This window comes from Castanea sativa, chromosome 10, assembly GCF_040712315.1.
Source record: "Castanea sativa cultivar Marrone di Chiusa Pesio chromosome 10, ASM4071231v1".
NCBI classification, from domain to species: domain Eukaryota; kingdom Viridiplantae; phylum Streptophyta; class Magnoliopsida; order Fagales; family Fagaceae; genus Castanea; species Castanea sativa.
The window spans coordinates 28,967,917-28,993,260 of NC_134022.1; the positions used below are offsets into that span (position 1 = coordinate 28,967,917).

The 25,344-nt window shown below is 34.1% G+C and overlaps 4 protein-coding genes across 5 annotated transcripts; 2 read left to right on the plus strand and 2 right to left on the minus strand.

Annotated features, from left to right (window-relative positions):
• Positions 1-1,416: 1,416 nt before the first annotated feature.
• LOC142614125 (endoglucanase-like) lies at positions 1,417-5,642 on the plus strand. Its single transcript, XM_075786670.1, has 8 exons — positions 1,417-1,662; positions 1,978-2,190; positions 3,646-3,846; positions 3,931-4,008; positions 4,101-4,253; positions 4,324-4,432; positions 4,555-4,721; positions 5,137-5,642. The coding sequence occupies exons 1-8, from the start codon at positions 1,426-1,428 to the stop codon at positions 5,515-5,517; spliced, it is 1,539 nt and encodes a 512-aa protein (XP_075642785.1). The 5' UTR covers positions 1,417-1,425; the 3' UTR covers positions 5,518-5,642.
• A 1,443-nt stretch (positions 5,643-7,085) lies between these two features.
• LOC142613752 (putative WRKY transcription factor 29) lies at positions 7,086-8,450 on the minus strand. Of its 2 annotated transcripts, none has more exons than XM_075786239.1 (2): positions 8,003-8,450; positions 7,086-7,864 (listed from the first exon to the last, which is right to left on the minus strand). In XM_075786239.1, the coding sequence occupies exons 1-2, from the start codon at positions 8,320-8,322 to the stop codon at positions 7,276-7,278; spliced, it is 909 nt and encodes a 302-aa protein (XP_075642354.1). In that variant the 5' UTR covers positions 8,323-8,450; the 3' UTR covers positions 7,086-7,275. The 2 variants fall into 2 exon arrangements, with proteins under 2 accessions (XP_075642354.1, XP_075642353.1); XM_075786238.1 differs by having other exon boundaries at positions 7,086-7,867.
• A 6,720-nt stretch (positions 8,451-15,170) lies between these two features.
• LOC142614170 (meiotic recombination protein SPO11-2) lies at positions 15,171-19,762 on the plus strand. Its single transcript, XM_075786714.1, has 11 exons — positions 15,171-15,301; positions 15,375-15,458; positions 16,280-16,409; positions 16,831-16,968; positions 17,049-17,137; positions 18,266-18,394; positions 18,486-18,580; positions 18,773-18,835; positions 18,916-18,992; positions 19,090-19,217; positions 19,356-19,762. Exons 1-11 carry the CDS (start codon positions 15,221-15,223, stop codon positions 19,488-19,490), a joined length of 1,149 nt encoding a protein of 382 aa, XP_075642829.1. The 5' UTR covers positions 15,171-15,220; the 3' UTR covers positions 19,491-19,762.
• A 384-nt stretch (positions 19,763-20,146) lies between these two features.
• LOC142614181 (G-patch domain-containing protein 1) lies at positions 20,147-25,217 on the minus strand. Its single transcript, XM_075786730.1, has 11 exons — positions 25,000-25,217; positions 24,821-24,905; positions 24,583-24,659; positions 24,457-24,481; positions 24,293-24,359; positions 24,123-24,189; positions 23,925-24,021; positions 21,780-21,961; positions 21,364-21,591; positions 21,176-21,292; positions 20,147-20,511 (listed from the first exon to the last, which is right to left on the minus strand). Exons 1-11 carry the CDS (start codon positions 25,075-25,077, stop codon positions 20,446-20,448), a joined length of 1,089 nt encoding a protein of 362 aa, XP_075642845.1. The 5' UTR covers positions 25,078-25,217; the 3' UTR covers positions 20,147-20,445.
• Between the last annotated feature and the right edge of the window lie 127 nt (positions 25,218-25,344).

Sequence of the window (25,344 nt, forward strand, 5' to 3'; positions counted from 1 at the left end):
GCAACAGGTCGCTAGAGAAGCAGAACAAAGAAATCCTGGAGAAAAAAAATCCTTACTAGCAGCAGAATTTGTCTCGTGTTTCTTTTTTATTCTTTCTTTCTTAAGTCTTTATTCGTTCTTAACCAATAGTTTGCATACCGATGGAAAAGACATTGGAGAATAAAATAATAACATCATATTCTAAAAAACAAGTTTCTTCTTCAAATCTATGATGGGTACCCACCACTAAGTTGTCTTCTTCAAATCTCTAGAAAGGTTTTGGCAATGAGATGATGGCATCCACCAACTATAAATTAAAAAAAATACCAATACCTAGTAATAGCGGCGATGGATAGTTGTGTTTGGCGGCATTGAGATGGTGGTGGTGCCGGTGGTGGGGATGTGTTGACTGTTGTGCCCTTTTTATTTTTCATTTAATTTAATTTAGGTAATTGAAATAAGACAGAAAATTAGCAATTAATAGAATTTGATTGACATGTGTCAATTATTCATGGAACATCGAGTGAGATAGAGAAAGTGAGACAAAGAATTTGAACTCCATGCCTCATCAATAATAAATCTCTCGAACTATTAATATAATGAGAAAAGTTCAAATTAAACTTTGTTCTATGTTATCACATCAATTCCCACTCACTTCCGTTTTATTTGAAGCTATTTTGTCTAAAAATGAAATTCTTTTATTCAATCTACTACCAATACTAAAATATTCTCTTATTCCATACTTTTTGATATTCTAATTAATTGAGCTCATTAAATTGTTTTTATCTTGAAATGAATCGAAATTAGTAAGGAGTTGTTTAATGATGCTCAAACATGTACTTGAAAATAATTTATAAATTGACATAGTAATTAAAGTGATTGGTGCCACTGTTGCAGAAATGGGGAAATACAAATTTATGCGATAAGAAATGTGATTGATGACACTTCATAATAAAGGAATGTTTGATTTATTTTCTTTTTTCGTAATTAGTGACAATAATTTGTAAGGCCTATGTAGTTTTTTTTTTTTGAGAAGATAGTAAATTTTCTAATATCTCTAGCATCACTAATATTTTTTTAATAATAAATAATTCTAGCATCACTTCTAACAATATAATCAATGTTTTTTTTTTTTTTGTGATTGACAATGTGTAGTTTGTAATATTTATATTGTAAAATTTTGTATCCTAACATCACTCCAAGCACTTAAAAGTCATATAACTTTTTTGAAAAATGCAAAAGTTATTTATGTGGTAATGAACGATGAATTTCAAAATATAAAAAATAATTTATTGATCGAATTACTTTTTTGTGATTGATAATACATTGGTTAGTAAAATATGAGTAGTGTCCTTTCATTCATACCCTATTGTGGGCATTCCTATAGCAACTGGCTCTATAAATACCAAGCTCAATAGCAACCATGCAACCAGATCCAGAGTCACTATGAAGCATTGTGGAGTAGTGTTAAGGGTACTGGTATTGTTGGGGTGTGTCTTGTCTATACACAATGGGCTGGCTATGGAGGAAGAAGGGCTGTGCAGCTCTTCTGCTTATGACTATGGTGATGCACTTGGCAAAGCCATCTTATTCTTCGAAGGGCAACGCTCAGGAAAATTGCCATCAAGACAGAGAGTGAAGTGGAGGGGAGACTCCGCACTCTCTGATGGGCACACTGAAAAAGTATGAAGCTCATATACACTTACATGATTGATTAATGTAAAACATGCTTTTCATATTTTAGAACTTGTATTAGAAGGTAATTCACTAGTATATACTATAATTTTAAAGAAATTTAACCAAGAAACTTGGATGGAGTAGTTATTAGCATGGAAAAAGGAAGAAAGCAAATGCAAACATATCTAAATTTAATGCTTAATATTGCCAAATTTTTTTTTATATATATGATCATGTATGTTTAATCTTGGTATTCATGTTTAATTATGGTGCCTGGCTCATGGTATTTGATACTTTGGTGAGTGTTTTTGAATTTGACAGGTGAATTTAATCGGAGGATACTATGATGCTGGTGACAACGTTAAGTTTGGATGGCCAATGGCATTTAGTGTGAGCTTGATGAGTTGGGCTGCAATTGAGTATAAGAAAGAGATATCTTCTGCTAAACAACTTGGCCACCTCCGCACTGCGATTCGTTGGGGCACTGACCTCATATTGAGAGCTCACACTTCACCCACCACGCTGTATACACAGGTAGTGCTTTTCTTTCTTGTATACGCGCAAAGAGTGTGATCTACCTGCTACTAAATCACAACCATGCATTTAGTCATATGTTTATCGAGTAATTGTCACCTTTAAAGTTACAGATTTGTATAATAGAAATCATTCCAAGTCGGTCCACTTTGGTCCAGTTCAGTCTATTTCAGTCCATTTTGGTCCATTTTTTCTACTTTGATCTATTTCAGTTCATTTTGGTCCAATTCAGTCCACTTTGGCTCATTCGGTCCAAGGTGACAAAAGGTAATATTATTATTTTTAATTTAATTATTTGTAGAATTATTTTTTTTAATGTTTTTTCCACTTAGCTTATATTAATATTTTATTTTTTGAGTGAATTACACAATTTTAGTGTTTTACCTTGCTTAATATCAACAAATAGTAAGTAGGCACAAAAGATTAGTAACATCTTTTATATTATTTCAAAAAATTGATGACAATAGGATGATTTGCATACAATTGTAAAGACCATGAAAATAATGGATATGATTGACAAATTTAAAGGATGATTTGCATATTAGAATACATGGATTTCTCAAAATTTTGAAGTTCCTAATTTTATTTAATTACATGTCATTTTATTTTTGTGTCTTTCATAAATACAGTCAATGATTCAAAAATTGACTTCTTAAAATGAGTAAACAAGTTTAAATCATATAGAAATTAGGATATTGCTATAACTATGGTTCTCTTAAATTTTTAAATAATTTGCCATAAGCGCATGAAATTTTTTTTCTATTGACATCTTGCAATGTATAAGTTGTTCAACATACCATGGCAAAAATTCATTTATAAATAAATTTATTGTTCTCTTCATTCTCTAACAAGAATAATCATATATATTTTCATACAATCACTCAAATAGTTAATATTACAAAACAAAGCCACACAAAGCAAGTTTTTTTATATTGAAGACTTTGTTATGTGGTTGGAAGAAGCACCGAACTTTCTGCTGAACAAAAATTATATATATAAACTCAAAAAATTGTAACTATCTCACATATTGTGTGGGTCTGTAACTAGTTTACTCTAAAAGGACATTTCGTGAACTTGGGGAAGTCATTGATTGTGTTCATGGAATGGTATTTAATAGGGGAAATTATTGTTCCACATTCCGTAATCTATACTACTTCACACAATGTTGACATTTTTCAGATTTATCCTCATGTTTCAGGAGCATCTACACTTTATGTAAAAGAGTGGTGCATGTAAGGGATTGAACTGAGACATATTCCCCCAACAGGGGTGGGAGAACATTTAAATTATACTATCCTGTTATTATTTGACTTTTGTACAAGCTTTTAAAGATTGTGTCTGATTTATTGTTACCGAGTTTATTTTTTGAAGGAAAATAAACCAATAAAAATGAACTCTTTCAAACACTCAGGCTTTTGTGCTCATTTTCACTCATTGATATTGGTTTCATCATAGGTGGGAGATGGTAATTCAGACCACCAATGTTGGGAGCGTCCTGAAGACATGGACACCCCTCGAACTCTCTACAAGATCACCTCAGAATCTCCAGGCACTGAGGCAGCAGCTGAGGCTGCTGCTGCTCTTTCTGCAGCTTCAATTGTCTTCAAAGGGGTTCATTCCAATTATTCAAAAAAGCTACTAAGCCAATCAAAATCAGTAAATATCATAATTCAACTTCAATTCATGTTGAAATCAGTTCTCTAACACAAGCCCATCGAACTCGTTAAATATGTTTTGCAGCTGTTTGAATTTGCAGACAAGTATAGAAAATCTTACAGTGCTTCTTGCCCTTTCTATTGCTCATATTCAGGCTATCAGGTAGTAAATAAGTGAATCTAGCTATAAAAAAAAAGACTGGTCCTAACTTGTTATTCATATAATAAGCTCATGTTTTCAAACTTGTCAATAAGGATGAACTGCTGTGGGCTGCTGCTTGGCTACACGCAGCAAGTGGAGAAAAGAAGTACTTGAGCTATGTCTTAAGCAACCAAGGGTGGAGTCAGGCTGTCTCTGAGTTCAGTTGGGATAACAAATTTGTTGGAGCACAGACATTACTAGCAAAGGTATAACTAGTGGTACAAATTTGCAGTTTTTTCTTCAAAAAGAAGGGGAAATAAGTAAGATTTTGTTCAGGAATTTTATGGTGGGAAGAAGAATTTGACCAAGTTCAAGAGTGATGCAGAGTCATTTATATGTGCAGTGATGCCAAGGAGTAGCTCTGCACAAATTCGAACAACGCCTGGTACACACAATTATTACAATCCAAGAATTATTTTATTACATGATCCAGGGTATTCTATATATAATTGACTACAATGGGGCTGAGAAGTTTTTGAGACAGGTTGATTACTGTTTTGTTTGCAGGTGGGCTATTGTATATTAGAGATAGTAGTAATCTACAGTATGTGTTAAGCTCTTCCATGGTGCTATTCATCTACACCAAAACCTTAATTTCATCTCATGTTAATGGAGTGCAATGTGGTTCCATGCATTTCTCTGCCACTCAAATCAAAAAGTTCGCAAAATCACAGGTTTGCACCACCATTTCTTCTTAAGAATTTAAGAAGAAATACCACCCAAATGATCTATTTGACAAATCATCTTATCGAATGATATTTATAGTAGGCTAAATCCTAAACTAATTATAGACTAACTCAATGTTACAATACTTACACTACAATTAGGATTAAGGTTACTTTACTTACGCTTCAAGTAAGATTAGATACAATGAATCTGGATTAGAGTTATAGAATGAATAGTATTGGGCCTTGATATCTTTGACACAATCAAAGATCAAATGGTTTTTTTTTTGTTTTTTTTGTTTTATATATATCTGATTTCATCCAATGAACCAATGTATTGCAACAAACTTAAAAAATAAGCCTGAGGGTCAATCATGTTATAGCGTAAATCATGAAGATATCATATTTGTAATCTGTGTTTCAGGTGGACTATCTACTGGGAAATAACCCCATGAAAATGTCCTACATGGTGGGCTTTGGCAGCAAATACCCTATGCAATTACACCATAGAGGTTCATCCATCCCCTCAATCAAAGCTCACCCTGCAAAGGTGGGTTGCAATGAAGGCTTCTCAAACTATTACTCTTCCAGCAAACCAAATCCAAATACTCATGTGGGTGCAATAGTTGGAGGTCCTGATTCAAATGACCACTTCAACGATGTGAGATCTGACTATTCTCACGCTGAACCTGCAACCTACATTAATGCGGCTTTTGTGGGTTCAGTGGCTGCTCTGCTAGCTGAAAGCAAAGAAGAGTGCTTACAATTGTCACAGATTAATAAACCTGCTATTATGGCTAGCTAAGTGTGATATATACTAAAAAAAGTTCAACCAGAAATAACACTTGAGTGCTTAAATGATATAGAATCTGATCTTTGTAACTTGCACGAGTTCATGAAATTAATTAAGAAGTACAAAGATTCAAATTATATTGTTGTGCCATTTCTATTAAGGTCTCACCAACATTGAAACATACTGTTCTAACTTCTAACAATACAATTTTTGCAAACATGTCTTCCAGACAAAGAAATTGCGTCATAAATAATTGGACCTTTGTATCATTCTATGCGTGGACAGGACCATGTGAAAAATACTTCTAGGCTATAGCCCCCCAAAATTCAATATTGTCCAATAAATTCAAAAAATAAAATGGTCATTTAGCCTATTCCTGTAAGGCTGCAACTGATGAAGAAATAAAAACTAGTTTTATTAAGTAAGAAATTCTTAAGTGTTACCAGTATCAATTTGTTTATCATTTTTATGTGTGTTAGGCACTAAATTATAAGCTAGTTTTTTGCCTTTTAACTTTTATATACAATTTTTTAAAACTTTATTTTTTCTTACTTTTGAAAAAAACTTTTTCAAAGTACAATTATACTTTAATACACTTTCTGTATAAAAGTTAAATAAACTGTTACTAAATAAATACTTCATTTGATTTTTTATTTATTTAAAAGAACTGTGTTTAACAATTTAGCTATTTATTTAGGACTTAAATTAAAAAACTTAAAACTTTGGGATTTGAATGTTGTTGTGTTATTGTTTGACTAAACCCGCCATAGGCATAGGCCATTTAGGCCATACACTAAGGCCCCCAAATATGAGACCAATAAGATTTTAAAAAAAAAAATTTATATATACCCAAAAAAATTAGAGTTATACTTGTATATTACAAGTTTTACTACATAAATCCTATAAATTGATATATCTAGTTAGTTTTATTACCAATCACAAGAAGTAGGAACAGTTCATAGTTTTATTTTATAGTAAACTCGAGCTTAATTGAGGGGTTCAAGTAATAATCTAGTAGAAATAGCATAATTTATAATGCCTCATGTCTTTGATTTGAAACTCACCTTCAACTATCTACCTGTCTAAAAACAAAACAAACTCTTGAGCTTAGTTGCTATATCCTATCCTTTACTGTATGTTCTATATACGAGTGGAAAGCCCATCCAATCCAAATTTTAAAACTGCAATCCCTTGAAGTGGAAATAAAAGATTCAACAGGCCCTAAATCCTAATAACAAAGAATAATGATTTAAAACTATATTTCAATGCTTATACCTAGCTAGCTAGCTAGAGATTGTACATTAAGTAAGGTCCTAAATGAAGCTTATCGCCTTATCCTGTTCATATAAAATATAAATTAATTGGTTGTCCTTTTCCGTTACAGTTAATAGGGCGGTGGGCGGGCTGTGGATAAATGTCCCACCTCAAATAAAAAAACTCTCAGAAAATCCAACTTGATTTTCACATAATAATACCACGTATAGAAAATTAGAGATGATGTGACCCTAATCCTTATTATATTTAATGATCATAGAAAAATGAGGTCTAAAATGTTTTAATTAGTCGGATCTTAGACCAGATTCACCAAAAAATTTCACTGCAATTAACATACAACATATGTATCTTTTTGGTCCAATACCAGAAACCATTTCAGACAACTTGGACGCTAAATTACAAAACAAAAATGGTTATTGAAAAATTAGAAATTACAGTTTACATTTTTGTGTTGAGAAATCAAAAATGATGTATTTCCCACTTGCCCTCTTCGTGTTAGCAACCATGGCTTGTGGTTGTGGAATTATCAATGAACCAAGCTGGACATATTTCCAATAATTGGTCCAAAAAGCAAACATCCAAGGCAGGTTCTTCAGTAATAAGTTCATCAAAATCCTCTAGGCATGGAAATAATTCTTTGTCCAAATCCGGTATAACAATATCATTACCTTCATTGTCTTGCACCGTTGTTTGCTCTAATTCCTCGATCTTAATGCTTGTACTTTGCACAAACTCATTTTCAATGGAGGATGACATCAAAGGGGCTGTTGGAGAAGTACTACTTTTGCCTTTCTTTCTAGATGTTGGTAATTTGCTCCTGGTGCTACCAGCTAGGGAGTTTCGCCGAGTCGGGTGGCTATGGTTGTGTTCTGAACTGTAAGTTATAATGAATACCTCAGGGTCCAAATGGCTCCGCTCAACTTGTTTTCTTGCTGGACACCCTTTTGAGCTACTGCACCTGTAGTAGCTCCTTGGATAAGGCGACCCCTTGATGGGTTTCTGACCATATTTACGCCATGACCACATATCTGAACAAAGTCCCTCCGCTGTCACATGTTGCACTACCCTTTTGTGCTGGTTCTTCCTGCTACATATAAAAAAAGATAGGTTAACAAAATTGAAACCGCATATATAACCACTAAGCAATTTTAAACAAATAAGCTAAAAAGCTAAAAGAAAAGCTTAAGGCAGAACTCTATTGACTTTACACCAAATAACCGACCTTCTTATATATGTAGTTGCTGTTTCTTTTCTACTTGGCTGCTTTTCTGGTTCCTTGGCCTCTTTTGGAACGGAAATGGAACTCACAAGCATGGTTTGTGAGGAAACGGGGTGCAACACAGGGTTGTAAAGTTTTTCCAGTTCATCTAAAACTGTTGTGGTTTCACTGATTTCAGGAAAGCTAATAGGGTCATCTTCTACACCACTCAAAGGAGCAAAACAAGACTTTGGGTTTGCCAAGGTTGTGGTAGGGGCTTCATTTATGTAACCTCTTACTACTGCTTGCAAACCCCAGTCTTCCATGCACGCAAAATCACTCATCAAGAGCTTATTGTTGTGCAGAAAATACGAGATTTTGATAGAGCAGAGGAGATCGAAGAAGAAGAACGGGCTGACTTTAGCTTGTGAGAGAGTTGCAAACAGCTTTCTGAGGAAATAGGGAGCAGGGTTTGGTTATATATCGGAGAAAGAGTTTAAAAGATTTGCTTTGGAGTCTCTTTCCTTTCACTCTAACCAATTTTGAATTTTTCTTCGATTGACTTCGTATAAAGTCAAAGCCTATGACAACTGGAAAGAACTTCGCCATAAACCTTAACTCGCTTTGTGTTGTTTTCCTTAATTGTTTATTAGATTATTAGTGAATGCATATCCTCTCTTCTGCTCCTATGGGTTCATTAATTTTATGTTCTTGTTTAATTTTTTGGATAAATTGTAAATTGCAACCTTAAAATTTGGAAGTAATTGAATTTATGCCTTAAAATTTTAGAATTTTGATTTTACCCTCTAACATTTGAGAGTGTTTGAATTTTATATCATGACATTTCAAATTTTGAATTTTACCCCCTATATTTTAGGCGTGTTTGAATTTTATTCTATAAATTTTGGGGTGTTTAGATTATACACTCTAAAGTTTCAAATTTTAGAAGTGTCAAATCTAAACACTCCCAAACTTTAAGGAATAAATTGTAATTTTTGAAATGTTATAATGTAATGTAATTTCTGATATTTCAAAGTTTTTTTAAGAGTAATGGGCTTAATAAATTTGAAAAACATGCCATAAAATTCTAGTTTGCAAATTTTATGCATCATGATTTATAAGGTTTTTAAGGTGCATGTTTCATAATCAAATAGTTTAATTAGAGATTGAAACACCACTTTTATAATAACCAAAAAAAAAAAAACCATTTTTCCATTAAAAAAAACCATTTTTCCATTAAAAAAAACCATTTAATATAAACATTAACTTTTCATTATGTCACGATATTTTATTAAAGGGGAATGGTATGTTATCGTGTTATGCATGCGTAGTGGTGAGAGCAGCTGTGCGTGTGCAAATTGTAACTACGCTCGCGACTACGCTTGGAACTTGGAAGTCATGTATATGCGAGGACCAGTAAATTGGAATTTTGGATCAAATCTCCAAATTCATACTTCCGCCGCGTGGACCCTGCTAATACGTCCTTTTTTTGGTCAATAAAATTTAGGTATCATTTTAACAGTTATAAAACCGTATGAGTAACTTTTTGTACAGTACTTATTTTACTTTACTTATTGTATGTTAAAAAACTTTTCTATTTTACACCTTTAAAATTTACTTTTTTTTATTTTACACACATATTTTTATAAAACACCCACATCAGTTTGTCTATTATACATATTTATTCAAATAAAATATTCATTTTTTTAACACCGTAAACGGTAACCATGAGAGTGAGGTGAGAAAGGAAATGAGAAAAAGAAAGTGAGGAGAGAGAAAAAAAAAATAAAAAAATTATTTACACGGTGAACAGTAACCGTGTATATATGCACGGTTACTGTTCATTTACAAAATCATTGTGTATATTTAGACAATTTTATAAAGACTAATGTGTGGGTTTTTTGGGTTAAAATGTACAAAATTGAGCATTTTTTGTATTTTAGAAGACTATCCACGAGCGAGTGTAGTTGCTCTTACTTAGGCAAATAAAAATTTTTAGTTTAGATTATATTAGCAATGTAAAATTTATATTATAGACTAAACAAATGTATACTGTGTATAGGGATGACAATTTTGCCTTGCTTCGCTTGACTCGCCCCTCTTTGCTTCGCTTCATATGGGTTTTTTTCGCCCCGCAAATGTGGTGGGGAAAGATTTTATACCCACACCACGGGGTGGGATGGAGATGGATTGGCAAAATTTGCCAAACAGTATAATATTGAGAAAATTTTAGGTGGATGACATGCGTTCAAAGTTTATTAGTTAGTTGGACTTTTTTTTGGAAATCGAGTACAGCAAAATCGACTTCTAGCCAAAATCGAGTTTACTATTGTGGGGAGTAAAAGGGCCCAAATGGGCATATGGGCCTTTGGGCTGGAACATGGAGGGCCGACCTGCTCTAGGATTAAACTCTATGAGTCGGCCCATATGCCGAGGGTCAGAGGATACAGCCGAGGACGAGCTTCTCCTCGAAAAGGTTCTAGAGAATTCGAAGTTTCATTATGAAGGTCAAAGCACAACCCTGGAAAGACCAGTGGTTACAAGGGGACATCCTAAATCTTCTAGACGCACCAGTGTTAAAGAAAATATCAAGAATAAAGGCTGCCACCTCCGCATTAAAGGCTCTGCACCTACCTCCCTGGCCGCATTAATGGGGAGGTGACCCCTGAACAGTGAGGTGGAAACTTCTGGTCACTGTTCGAAAAGTATCAGGGAATGAAGTATAAAAGGGGGTAAAGGCCAAAGAAAAGGGGGGGGATCGAAAAACAAAGAAAGAAATTAAGAAATTGTAATCTTGAAAGAAGAAAGAGAAATAATAAAGAAGTAGTCCTCGGCTCAGATCCGAGGAGATTCATTTGCAACTATCATTTGTTTTTCACCTGTATTTACTTCTAAAAGCCTGTTATCAAGCTCCCAATACTTCTAACCTAGGTTCTAAGCCTACGCTCTACAAATTTTATTGTTCAAGGCTCATTGGGCCTGAGCCCATAATCTTCTTTGGGTCCAGGTGCAACTGTGCACTTACAACTATACTCGACTTTCATTTTTATCCACCTCAGAGCTGATTTTCGGTAGGAAGTCGAGTATATTAAACTCGATTTTGGCTGGAAGTCGATTTTGCTGTCCTCGATTTTCAAAAAATAGTCCAACTAACTAATAAACTTTGAAAGCATGCCATCCACCTAAAATTTTTTCATAATTATGCTGTTTGGCAAATTTTGCTAGATGAATTTAAATTTTTTAGACCCATCCTGCCCTGCATTGGTAAAGGTTAAATTGTAATTTTTTCATACCCTAAAACCCTACTATATAAACATTCATATCATCAGCTTATTTTATTCTACCTAACGTGACTCTCTACCTCTTTCTTCTCTCTAGCAAGGTTGTAAATAAGTTACCAATTTTAACATTTTATTTTGTCTTTATCAAAACAAATTTATATACTATTAAATCATTAATTTTGTATTATGAGATTTTTTTTTTTGTTGTTGTGATATTGTCTTGTTAAATACTTGAATAATATTATTCAGTTTTTTTTATAAAAAAAAAATTGTTTGATTTGATGGGATAAATTTATTTATAATTTCAAATATATTTTTATTAATAAAACAGATTTTATTTAAAAAAAAATTGTAATAGATGTGGGAAAATTAATAAGAAGTAGGGTATTATGAGGTGGGGCAAGGCGTTGTGGGGGCTCCAAGGAACAGAGATGGTACAAGAAATTTTTTCCAATCATGCAGGATAGGGCAAGGTTGGGGTAAGACAAAACCATGTAAAAATCTCATCCTTGGGTCCCGCCTCACCATTGCCATCCCTAACTGTGTACAACATTCTAAATATTTTTTTGTCTAGAATGTAAGATTTATATTGAAATACAATGTAAATTAAAATTTTCTTATACGAAGAAAACTCTTAGTTTATATTGTACTAGTAATGTAAGATTACATTGTAAACTAAACAAATGTGTACAATATTATATATATATATATTATCAATTTGATATTTCAACTTTATATTATATAGCTTAAAAAAACTTTATATTATTTTATCATTATTCATAAATAAAATTTTTTTTTAACTTAATATTATCATTAATTAATGATACCAATTTAACGTTTTCACTTGCATGAAGTTTTTCCATCTCGAGCATAGCATACTTCTAAAATGTGGCCTGTATTTGAGTGGTAAATTTTAAAAATGGATTTGGATTTGTGATTTTTTTTCACTGTGTGTGTGTGTTTGTGTTGAAGAGGACAGACCAGCTGCATTTGATCTAAGAGTAGAGACCAGCTGATGATGATAAAATAAACATTCTCAAGAATATATAAAAGATTCTGGTTCCATAAAAGAAACTTACAAAACCCGGTGTCACATACGGCCATGCATTATGGGGGCTATTGTAGTGATCAATATTTGTCCCATATCTTACACTTATTCGGATATACAGGAAGATATATGATTTAGCTAGCTTGGTCCCAAACTCCCTTCAGCACGCACAAAAAGAAAAAAGATTAGCTACAACCCCTTACCGACAAATTAAGTCAAATTTACCTTTCACAAGAAACAAAGACGTGCCCAAAATTAAGAGTCGTAACTTTGTTCACAAATTCAGGATCAAAGGGAACATGAATGATGTACCGCCGTTTAAAGACAATAAACTTACTTAAAGTCAAAGAAGAACTAGTCGGCCACTTCTTGCAACTTGCTGTAAGTGTGATACACAATAATTATACATATATATATATATATATATATATATATATATATAAACTCCTTTGTAAATAGAGACTCAAAGAGGGCACGAGCTCAATTTGCCTAAAGTTAAAAAAAACAAATGTGTATTGTTACGTGAATTCCAGGGAAGCTCAAGAATGGACTTTTGGTGACCACCATGGCACTACCATTTAAAGATTCTGAATGGGAAATCGGATATCTTTCACTTCGCCAAATAGCTAAATTTTTAGCTGCTCTAAGAAGAATAGAGTGTAGGCCACTAGGAACTAGTTTGAAAAGATTGTAACTTGAAAGCTGTTGGTTTTGTTTTTGGATGGGCTGGCTGTCTGTTCTGTTCCACGCGGAATGGTAATTACGGACTAAAGACTACGAATATGACCCATCTTTGGCTCTGTTTGTTTTTGTTATTCAAAACTTTGACGCCGAAAACCACTTTTCTGTAATTAGTGTTCTTTTGCAGTATTATATAATTTCAAGGTCTAAGTGGGATCTTACCAATATTAGAACAAACATAGCACATGCAAGACGTTGCAGATTATGCCAAGGAAGAATTTCAAAGAATAACGTACCTAACTGATTTTTTTTTAAACGATATATTTGAACCTATGATTAAAAATAAATAATTAAAAAAAAAGATAATTAAAATCCATTACTTTTTTTATCATTAATAATACTACTTTTTTACATAAAACAATAAAAAATATTTTCCTTTGACATTCGGTGATGGCTAGGAAGACCCCATAAGACTTCAAAGATAAGAATATCAATGGATGTAGTGCACAGTGTACGTACGGCATTGATGTGCATTAGTTGGTGGGTGAGGGAAGAGGGGTATAGGATTGTGTGTGTGTATATATATATGAGGCCGGAAAAAGGCTGCAGAAGAGCAATAATCAACTTGTATATATAATCAATTCTTTCTATAAAACAAAAATAAAATAAGAAAATTCGTAATCAATTAGTGTCTTAGTCTAATGATAAAAGACCAATTATCAGAAATAGATTTCATAAATTGAAATTCTACCTCTTAAAAAAAAAAAACTTGTATAATCATCAAGTAGAGTCAAGAAACCCCAGCCCATAACCGTATTTATAATCTTTAGTTCTAAATAAACAAAATTCTCAACAAACAAACAAAAATGTCTAAATAAACAAGGAAATGATAACCAAACAAAATGCATTTAAATTAATTAAAAGAAAAATGTTCAAGGTAATACAAATTTTACTTTAAAATTTTTGGACAAAGTTTAGCTACAAAATTAGTTATAATCTAAGGCTACCATTTTCTTTTAAAAAATTAACATTATTACATATTTTGAAAATATAATCATTAGTTTGCACGTCTTTTACGCTCTTAATACACATGTCAAATTTTGTGTCAATCGGATAATATTTACTATATAATTTATAAGCTTATATTTTATGCAAAATTTTAAATTACAAAAATTTGCAATTTAAATAATCTATTAAGGACATAATTATTGATCTTTAATTTTCTAAAAATTTGACAAGCATGGAGAATATATAAGAAGAAAATGTAATCCAATAGTAGATTTGTCAAAATTCACCTCCAATAAAAAGATATTGAGTAAAGTTATAACCTTAGATTATAACCAATTTTGTAACTAAATTTTATCCAAAAAATTATTAGAAATGTAATTGATGTTACATCAACCTTCAACAGTAATATAATTATACTTTTTTATTTTGTATCATTCACACTTAATCCAATCAAATTTAAATTCAAATACTACTAAAATAGAATAGAATGAGTTGATCCCAAGTGGTCTATCTATAATCCTAATGACAATCGATCTCTTGGCTAGCATATCTTAATTGTTTTTTTATATCAATCTTTAGTACTAGTTATAGTATTCTGAACAATCCAAAGGATACAATTTTTTTTTTTTTTTTTTACAATTTCCTTAGTGTGGGTTTGGACGTGGATCAAAATTATAAATTATTTCACTATTTAATTTATTTTTGCTACTATTTATAGGCCCCGCTACACTTTTTGGCACTATTTATGGGTCTCATGATACTATTTCAATTAATTTTTACTTTTATCTTTCAGTATTTTCAACAATAAATTTTTAATTTTAGCAAAATAAGTGATATCTAAACAAATCCTAAGTGTGCTTAAAAAAAAAAAAAAACACTTTGGTTAAATAGATTTTATTGATAGCTCTTTCAAGTCAAGTCTCAAATCATACAGGCAAATGGACTGAAACGGACGGGGCATGTGGGCCATTTTTGTCTTGGCCCAGCCACAATAACGAAATCGTGTTTTCCTTTAGCGTTTTCGTTCAAGCAAGCACTCATCATTTCATCTACCTGAAAGCGCCTTTTCAATTATCGGTTATTAGCTAACACAGTTAAACTACACAGCCTTCTATTCAAATATCATCACCAGGCTTGCGCGCCAATCACAAACAGTGCAAAAGTTTCAAAAATCCCAATTTCTCAGCGATCAAACACACAGTCTCGCTCTCAACAAAGGCTAAAATGGAAGATCTATGTAATTCCTCGATGAGGTTCTTCTCCGATCAACACCTCTGCTTCGCTGATATCATCCCTCCTTCTGAGGTAGCAATATCATCACCATCAACCATCTCTCTCTCTCTCTCTCTTGGCTCAGAATTGAAATATTTTGGTTCAGGTCCGAGCAAGAATCGAAGTCGCGGTGCTCAACTTCCTCAGGATCTTGACCTCTCCTGCTCCTGCAATCTCCGATCTCCCTCTGGTATTAGTTATCGCTTTCACGCCAATTATTGCATACAAATTAGTCCGTCTTTGATTTCATTATGCTCATTAATTAACATAAGCATTTGTTTGGCTGCTGAGAAAACATGAGAAAATTGTCTTCAAACTTACTCGTTTTCATTTCTTTGTGCGTTTCCTTGAAAATTAAACGGACATTAAGTTCAAAACTAACGCTACGTCGAACAGATCAATAGAATCTCAACTAATAGCCGAGTAATACGAATTAGTCCGTCTTTGATTTCATTTTGCTCTTTAATTATCATAATCTTTGTTTGGCTATAACGGTGTGTAAATGATTAGTGCATCTTTGGAATCGGTGCAACGAACAGATCAGTAGGAGGTCAAGCACTAGCCGAGTAATACAAATTTTTCAGTCTTTGATTTATTGTGCTCGTTAATTAGCATATTTTTTGTTTGGCTGCTGAGAAAAAGAGAGAAGAAAACTGCCTTAAAATTTTCTAGTTTTCATTTCTTTGTGCGTTTCCTCAAAATTTAAACTGAAATTAAGTTCAAATTAACGGCATGTAAATTATTTGAGCATCTTGGAATCGGTGCAACGAACAGGTCAATAGGAGGTCGAGGAATAGCCGAGTAATACAAATTGTTCAGCCTTTGATTTCATTGTGCATATTAATTAGCATAATCTTTGTTTGGCTGCTGAGAAAAAAGAGAAAAAAAAAATTTACTTTAAAATTCAAGCTTTCATTTCTTTGTGCGTTTCCTCAGAAATTAAACTGAAATTAAGTTCAAATTACCAGTATGTAAATGATTTGAGTATCTTTGAATCGATGCAACGAACAGATCAATAGGAAGTCGAGCAATAGGCGAGTGAGTCAAGGACTGTTAACTGAAGTTTCATGGATTTTTCTCTCTCACTCCTTTTGCACAAGGTCTTTGATGCGAGCCAATGCTGCTAAAGCCTTCATTCGAGGTATTAATTCAATTCAAAATTATATGGTAAACTTTACCTCACCCCTTAACTATGGTATAGTTATAATTCCCCTTCAAAACTAAGCAATGTTTCTCATGACTATTGGTAATAAGCAAATATCTCTGTCGATAAACTTTCAGTCAACTTCAATGAAAAAATCAAAAAATTTTAAATAGAAATTTGAATTTTCCATTAGATTTGACAGAATTTCTAACAATAGGGGGCAAAATGCTTATATCCAATAGTTAAGGGACCACATTGCATTGATTTGTAGTTTAAGGACATTGCAGCTGCTCCATAGTTAAAGGGGGGAAAGTGCAATTTGCCCAAAATTTTATTTTCTTGTTAGTGTGTATGTACAATTGTAAATTGATAACAGTTCTATTTTTGTGTTTTTTTTAATATTTTTTCTAACTGATAGTGTGGAAGGTGATGGAGATGTGCTTTCAGATTCTGGTGCAAGAAAAGCGGGTCACACAGAGGGAGCTCTTCTACAAGTTGCTTTGTGATTCTCCAGACTATTTTACTTCTCAGTTGCAGGTTAACAGGACAATCCAAGGTTTATTTTCTGATTCTTCTTCTTTTAGTTACATCTTAATTTAGCTGTTGTTTCTAAGTTATTCAGTCAACTTCTAACAGATGTAGTAGCATTGCTTCGATGTAGCCGATTCAGTCTTGGAATCATGGCATCTAGCAGAGGACTGGTTGCAGGGCGCCTGTTACTGCAGGCATGTTATCTAATTGTTTTTAGTTTAATCAATCGTGATTTGGGCAATGGCACTTTTTAAAAAAAAAAATCGATCCAACAAGCACGTTGATTACTAGTGATATGGGAATTCACTTGCCAGCTTTAAGCCTCTGGCTGGAGCTGCTGGTTTTATTCATGATATGATTGATACTTAAGAGGAATGTTTGTATTGAGATGAGTTGGTAGGCAAGTTGAATGAGTTGTTTTTCTTGACTTTGAGTTACAAGAGGAGCTTTTCCTCACGTGGGTCTCTGACTTAAGAAAAAATTACTGGAGTTGTTTTTCTTGTGATCATGATGTATGTATGTATCCTTATAGGGTAGCATTGGCTAAAAGACTTTTAGTCTTTATTGATTTAAAAAAACAAATATGATCTTTTCTAAAGGGAGATAGTCTTCTCCACACGGTGTGTGAGGAAAAACAATGCGTAACACAATGATTTTTATAATTGTTGACATAATCTATTATGATCAAAGAAATATCACTTTAATTATGCCATAACTCCAATTTTATGATGCACCAATCACAACAAGCCATGTCATGTCAACTGTTGTGATAAAAGTTGTGCTTCTAGACTTATTGGAGGAGAAGAGGAAGGTGAAGTGATGTGAAGCTGTAATATTCAACTATCAAATATAAATTTCCCTTCACAAAGAATTTCTTTGATTGATTGTTAAGCCATTGTACTTGAATTAAATATTCACTTTGAAAACTTTCTAATTGTAACAACGCTTCGCAACATAAATATTTTAACATATTAATCCTTGCATATACTAACGAGTAACAACAGTTCATGCATTCCCACTTTAGGAACTACATTGATAGTGTGGACGAGCAGTACTTACCTTTCTGCTTTTTCCAACTCATTTAAAGTATGTTATGTCCAATGCAACTAAACTCTAGCAGATATGTCATTCACTGTAAATGGTATAGCCTCATGAGTCATGACACCAGACGAAAAGAACTTCAGTTTATAATTTACTTGTGTCCTGGAAAATGAATTTAGGGAAGTTCACAGACCAAATTTTCAAATCTAAATTTATGTTCCTGCGAAGAAAAGTTTAGTAGATCACATAAGCACCCTTCCTTGTCTTTGAAACATGTATAGGAGCCAAACGAAGAGGTTGTGGATTGTTCTGCTTGTGGATCATCTGGGCATGCTATTTCTGGTGATCTGAATTTGCTAGAGAAGTTGATTTTAAAGACAGATGCACGGTACATTATTGTAGTGGAAAAGGTATTTCCTTTGCTCAAGTTCTCAATCTACACCCTTTTTATGGTTTCCCGATTTCCATGTAACAATATTTTGGGTACTTGAATATGTTTAGCATGCAATATTCCAGCGGCTAGCAGAGGATCGCATATTCAACCAAATTCCAAGCATTCTAATCACCGCCAAAGGTTACCCAGATATTGCCACAAGGTATAGTTCGAACAAGTCACTCCACTAGAGTTTGAGGCTTTAAGCTCCAGCAGCTGTTTTGCTTCTTTCCTAAAATCTGGCAACATTTTGCCTTTTATCAAAACTTTCAACACACTGCAGTTTTACTAGTGCTGGATCTATTTTTGCTCCATTGTGGATTGATCTCAACCTAAACTATGACATTCAATGCAGATTTCTTCTTCACCGATTAAGCCGGGCATTTCCGGACTTGCCTATTTTAGCACTGGTTGACTGGTATGTGCGACCTTTTCTCTTTGCCACTGTCTGAGTTGTTTGTTAGCACTCACTTGTAACTCCCAGAAAATCATATCAAGGAACCCAGCTGGATTAGGAATACTATGCACCTTCAAGTTTGGAAGTATAGGGATGGGACTGGAGGCATACAGATATGGTAAGTTTCTTGTTACATCATGCTAAATTGCACCTACTTTCTCCTTCAGTAGAAAGTAACATGTCAATTCCTAATGATTTTTTTTGCATGTTTAAAGCTTGCAATGTGAAATGGTTGGGACTCCGAGGAGATGATCTACAACTCATACCTGAACAATCTATGGTTCCACTGAAACAGCGGGACTTGCAAATTGCTACAAGCTTGATGTCCTCAGAAATCTTGCAGGTAAACCACCCACCACCACAGAACTTTGGCCCTTTTCATTAGTCCCATGTAAGGTAAAGTAGGTGACTCTATCTACTAGAAAGTTTTTCGTTTAGTGTAACAAGACATTTAATTGCAAACTGGTTTTTGGCATGGCAGGAGAACTACAGAAGAGAACTAGCAGTAATGGTTCAGCTTGGTCAAAGGGTAGAAATCGAAGCTCTGTACTTCCACGGATATAGTTATTTGGGTAAGTACATAGCAAAGAAAATTGTACAGGCCAATTACATCTAACAGAGTCCCCATGGGCATGGAAAGAAGATTGTTCTAGGAGTGGAGACGAGAAAATTGCTAATAAGATGGAAATATACAAGAGCATAGCTATTATGTACTTGTAATCAGCAATAGGTTGGAAGTACCAATGTACATGATACGCCAGCCACATTCCGATTAAATCATAGGGAGACTAACACCACAAGCAAGTCTAACAATTTCAAGTTGCAATGCCTAGGACACTAATGTTCGACAAAACTAATTCAGATAAGCAGCCGTAATTCCACAAATAATTTGATAATTTCTGTTGTGAATATCATAGCAATCTGAAGGTAATTTAGATGCAAAATAGAGTATTGCAGGGATGACCATGCCCTTTTTTTCTATCTTTGTGAATGATGATAGCATTTAAATGGTCTATGGCCCCCAATCAAAATGATCTGTAAAAACTGTTATTTAAAACCTCATGCTACCGTGCAGTTCTTCCAACAGTATGTAGGTTTTCTATCTTGCACACCCCCAACTAAAGAGATACCAAGCGATTTCCTAAAATGTCCCCTTGCCACAACAAGAGCAATGCTAAAAAAAGGCTTACTAAAATGTCCCATCTACATGCCCATAGACAAGTGCTAAAAAATAGCCAGGTTATTGTAGAAGACTGCTTAAGAACGATCAAGTTAACATAGACTTTGTAGGTTCATCTTATTATATCCAGTTTAATGAGACAGAAAAGCAGCAGTTTAATTGTTTACAATTCTCACCCAAGCAACGGCACTTGCTGAAATTACATTCCAGCAAAAAAAATTAAAGCATATACTATAACAAAATACTTGCATCTAATTACTACAACAGATCTATTAAAGGCTTTGATGTAATTAGATTATAATCTAGTCTCAGCTGCAATATACAGTATCGGTACAAGCTTCTCAAAATCCCAGGAAAAGAATATGGCACCCAAAATTTGTAACAAAAATCTCTAGCCTCTCTTTGATTTGAGACTCACTCTTTTTCCTTCCACAGAAAATTTCTGACTACCTTCCAGCTGCAGTTACAGAAAATTTCACGAATTGCAGAATTTAAAAATTATATATATAAAGACACTAACACCCAAATATGAGTAGCATATTCACAATTGAACAGTATTTACTATTTACTGATGACCCGAAGGACCCACCCTAAATAATAAGTGTGTTTGGATCTTAATTATAAACCAGCTTATTGCTATTTTTTCCCTACTATTTTTGGGCCCACATGAGTACTTATTTTTATTTAGTTTTTATCTTTTATTTACAGTAATTTCAGGAAAAAAAAAAAACTAGATAAGTTGTTTTCAAACTGACACTAAAGGTCTTGCTAACTTATTTTTATGGCCAATTATATACGAAATTTTAAAGCCCTACTTTTAATAGATAGGGATGAACATTTTCACTACTTTTTAAAACAAAATAAATGCCAATAAAAATAAGCTAATTCAAACACTCAGGAGTTTATTAACATGCCCAGTAGCTCAAAACTACTTAAGGAATTATGAAAATTGGCAAGAAAGCAAATCTTGAAGTCCATACTCTCAGCAAGGTACTTTTTCTAGGTTAACATTTTAATGTTAATAGGGAAATGGACGAGGAGCAAAATCCTATTGTCTTCCAGGGACAAAAATTATTTGGGAAACAGCAGAAAAAATGTTCCACAGTAGCTAAACAACATACCTTTTGTTCCAAGTAAGCTACAGCATCTCTCTTTGAGGAAAAGTTGGAAAAAACAGAAGATGAATGTTCATCGATAAGAAGTTTCAGCTGTTTTAGCTTTAATGACTCTCCAGGTACCTGAGATAAGCCCTCTATCAGTCAAAAAATAATTTTGAATATTATAACAATTTGCAATTTGGGGAACTAACCTGACGAAGAAGCTTTTTGCACAGCTTCTTCAACTTCACTTTATGTTCGTCAGGCCTGTCTCCTGCTGACAAGTCATCACGTTTTCGTTTGGCTGAATGACCATGATCACTGGTATCTTCATCATCACTATCACTAAATGATGTCTTTTTCCCCTGAAAGCGGCAACCAGCTACCTTTTTCGGCTGGCTTCTAATACCTAGTCCTTGCTTTCCAGTCGTGGCATTATCCTGAAAAGAAAACAAACTTGCATCAAAAGTCTAAACTTAATCTCTCATACGCTTATCCTTCAATTTACTCAACTAACTATCGTTGGATCTTCTAGCACCTATTTGTCAGAGATTAGCTTAGCCTTTACGGGAACAAGGTATATGTCACATGTTTACAAAGAAATAATTCAAATGAAATAGAGACGTACTTGAACAAGATGATATAGATTCTCCTGATCATCTTCACAGAATACAGTTCTCTGATTATTTTTTTGAGCATTCTCAGCAGTCTGTGATTTCCTTCTCTTAGATTCAGCCCCAAGAAAACCTCCTGAGACGAAACCGTATTTATAGCCCCACCAATCTGGAGGAATATCTTCAACTTTGTCTCCTGTCACAATGTAATAAGGCTATTTCAAAAAACGATGGAATTATCCCATTTTATCCAACCAGCGGCTAAGATGAAGCATATGAATAGTAGCAAATTGAGAGGATTATAAGGCTTTACAGTGAACAGCATACTTAGCACGCACATGCAGATAGGTAATTTCAAACAAACACAGTACATTATACAAAAAGGTTTTGAAGAGAACCAAAATTCAAATACCACCTACATGTTAGAACTTAAAAGACAGTCAGCAAAGCATATTGACAAGGATGCAAGACAGATACCCTAATACATCTAGAGCTTCAATGGCAGCATCAGGGTTAAGAGAATGAAACAAAAGCTACAGCGAGGGAATACCACTCAGTAAAATCAGTCACTCATTTCTTGGCAATCAAGAGACTCAGAAGGAACCACTTAGTAAGGCAATACCAGCAATAACTATTCATCACAAGTATTAAACAACCTAAATGGTAAAAGAAGCTTACCATTAGACCAAGATAAACACTAATACTGTTTCTTGCAAAGGAAGAGTTTTCTTTGGATACATGCTACAAAAAGGCAAGTAAAATGGACAAAAATATATTTAAAAAGAAAAATAGCAACTCTCCTCTCTCTGCTTAAAACTTTCAGCCAACTTCAATGCTTAAAATCTGTTTTTTTTCCCCCCATCACTAAAGTATTTCATTAAAAAGAAAAGGACAAGGCCCAAGTACAGAGAGAGTATATTACAGAACACTCAAACAGAGGAAAAAATGTCAAGAAAGATACATGCTGTCTAGAAAAGACAACAACTGGGGGGGAACAAAAACAACCACAATCTGGGGAATGAGAGAAGGCTGAGCAACCAAACATTCTCTATCTCCAAAAACGTGTGAATTCTCTCTCCAAACAAGATGGAATCGAACTCCAGATTGCCAACCTGTCCTTTCCTTTTTAACATGAATAGCAGCCCAACTCAGCAGCAAATCCAACAGCTATCTACGTAGCATCCAATTCACGCTCAGAGACACCAGAGGAAACCCCATAGCTCTCTGGCTACCTAAAAATGTAAAAATAAGTGGTCAATTGCCTCCCCTATCAGACACACACATGCTACACCAATCAAGGATAACAATGCCCTGCCTCCTTAAATTCTCTGTCGTTAAAAGCCTGCGATTCACTATCACCCATATATATATATATATATATATATATATATATAGTGCCGATTTAGCTCTCCAAATAGCTGGCCCAAGATGAATCCCCACATGTTCGCAAAGCACAATAATAAGTATTAAATTTAAATCCCTGAGCCTTGAAAGAATCCAAGTCATCCTATCCTTTTGTAGCTGGCATAACTGAACCGAGTACAAATCATCCAAAAAGGAATCCAAGAATTCCAATTCCCAATCACGCACAGCTCAAATAAAATCTTGGTGCCAATGAAGGCTACCACCTAACATGGTCGAATTATCAGCCACATTTGCCTCTTTGTCTCTAGCAATTAGAATAAGGTACGGATAACGATCCTTGAAAAGCCATCACCCCACCAATGATCATGCCAACACTTCAATGCTTCAAATCTTAACTTACTTTCCAATGAAAATTTCTCTTTGGGATATCTCCAACAAAACATATTTGTCAAAATGTCTGTTAGATTATAGCTTATCAGAAGCATCATAGCCAATATCCAGCTTAAGGGGCGAGGCTACAAGGATAAACTTCTCAAGCAACATGGTGGATGTAGTGAACAATTATTTACACACGCATGAATGAAAGCATGAGAGAGAGAGAGCTAGCAACAAGACTAAAACATTATATAGAACACTTGGCATTTTACTTTAAGAATAGCAAAGAAAGTTTAACCAGAATGTTAAAAGAACTAGCATACATAAGGATACAACCATTTCATAACAAAATTTCAACTGCACTATTCAAAACCAATGGATAGTTAACAGCTCTCTAGCTACTTCACTCCAAATATTACCTTCAACATAGATAAATTCACTTTCGAACAGCTTTGCTGATTCCAATTCACCATCTACATCAGGATTTGTTCCTTGTGACTCCTCAACCTTTTTGGCCTAGGGTCCACATTACCAAAGCACATAATCAGTAACATAAATTATAAAATACAAAAATATGGAGACATTGGTTTCACAAGAAATGTGTTCTTCCAACTTACGAGAATTCCTTGAACATCACTTGAAGAATAGGCATGGACAAGCTTCCCTCTCTCTCTTTTCTTATATCTGATTTTCAGGAAGGGAAAAACAAACAAAATATTTAATACAAGCAAAACCATAAAGCACATTTGAAGCACCCAACACACAATTTAAACAAAATTGGACCAACCTCCCCTGAGGCCGAGTAGCCTTGACAACCGGAACCTTAACATCATTAGATGCATTGGTCTCAACACCTATCATAATAAAACACACACAAAACACTATAGGTTACATTGTACCAGAAAGTTAACAGTACTAAGTCAATCTAATAATCTTATACAATTCTTATACCTTCATTGTTGGCTTGCACCCCTTGCTATAAAATAAAAACATAACCAAAAAAACACATTAGAAACTCGGAAAGTAAAATGCACAACATAGTAAAAAGCTTATTCGGAGATTTGATGCGAAACATACCACTTTCAATCGTTTGAGTATATTATCAAATTGAGTAGTGTCAAATGCCCACTCATTTGGCTTCTCCAAACCAATACCTATCATAAATCCCACCAAAAGCAATATCCAAATCAAACTCACTAATCCATTATTAAGTAAAGTCCTCAATACTTGGAGATTATGAATTCAAAATTTTAACAAATCAGACCTAGATTAAAATTTAACAAAAAAACAAAAAGAAGAAGAAGAAGGAACGAACCAGAAGTGTCCTGTTTGTTTTTGACTCGAACGTGTCCTTTGATGCCTTGCTTGTCTTTACCAAGCCCTTCTCCTTCTTCCCAGCCCTATATAAATAAATCAAAAAAACAGAAAGTTAAATCAAAAACCGTTGAATTCAAATTCTCAAGAGAGAGAGAGAGAGAGAGAGAGAGGGAGTACCATTTGTTTCATGAGGCGGAAAGCAGCGGATTGTTTGGCAACGCCGACATAGCAGAGAGGGGCTTCGGGAGCGGCCATGTCTTTTAGCGACGTCGTATTTCGTTGTTCGGCCGACGATCCAGAGAGCCGCCTCTCTCTCTGTTTCTCTGTTTCTCTTTGTGGCGGTGGTGGAGGAGGAAAAGAGAAACGTTTTGAAAAAGGAAGGAACAACGAGCTCAAAACCTAAAAACGGGTACGGTGCTTTTCTCTCTGTATTTCATTTGGTGTGAGTTTTATTATCGGACGGTTCTGATTTCATCCACAGTTATATCAAAGGTGGGTCCCAAAAATCGTACGGTCCCCTCC

Bases quoted from the DNA above. Each gene is read 5' to 3' on its own strand.
- LOC142614181 (XM_075786730.1), bottom strand. From the start codon at position 25,077: ATGGCCGCTCCCGAAGCCCCTCTCTGCTATGTCGGCGTTGCCAAACAA. The intron at 24,190-24,292 runs GTTGGTCCAATT...CCTGAAAATCAG, and splicing joins GCTACTCGGCCTCAGGGGAG to ATATAAGAAAAGAGAGAGAG. The intron at 21,293-21,363 runs GTTAGTTCCCCA...GGCTTATCTCAG, and splicing joins GCAAAAAGCTTCTTCGTCAG to GTACCTGGAGAGTCATTAAA.
- LOC142613752 (XM_075786238.1), bottom strand. From the start codon at position 8,322: ATGAGTGATTTTGCGTGCATGGAAGACTGGGGTTTGCAAGCAGTAGTA. The intron at 7,868-8,002 runs GTCGGTTATTTG...TTTTATATGTAG, and splicing joins GCAACTACATATATAAGAAG to CAGGAAGAACCAGCACAAAA.
- LOC142614125 (XM_075786670.1), top strand. From the start codon at position 1,426: ATGAAGCATTGTGGAGTAGTGTTAAGGGTACTGGTATTGTTGGGGTGT. The intron at 4,433-4,554 runs GTACACACAATT...TTTTGTTTGCAG, and splicing joins ACAAATTCGAACAACGCCTG to GTGGGCTATTGTATATTAGA. The intron at 4,722-5,136 runs GTTTGCACCACC...TCTGTGTTTCAG, and splicing joins AAAAGTTCGCAAAATCACAG to GTGGACTATCTACTGGGAAA.
- LOC142614170 (XM_075786714.1), top strand. From the start codon at position 15,221: ATGGAAGATCTATGTAATTCCTCGATGAGGTTCTTCTCCGATCAACAC. The intron at 18,993-19,089 runs GTAAGTTTCTTG...GCATGTTTAAAG, and splicing joins ACTGGAGGCATACAGATATG to CTTGCAATGTGAAATGGTTG. The intron at 19,218-19,355 runs GTAAACCACCCA...TTGGCATGGCAG, and splicing joins TGTCCTCAGAAATCTTGCAG to GAGAACTACAGAAGAGAACT.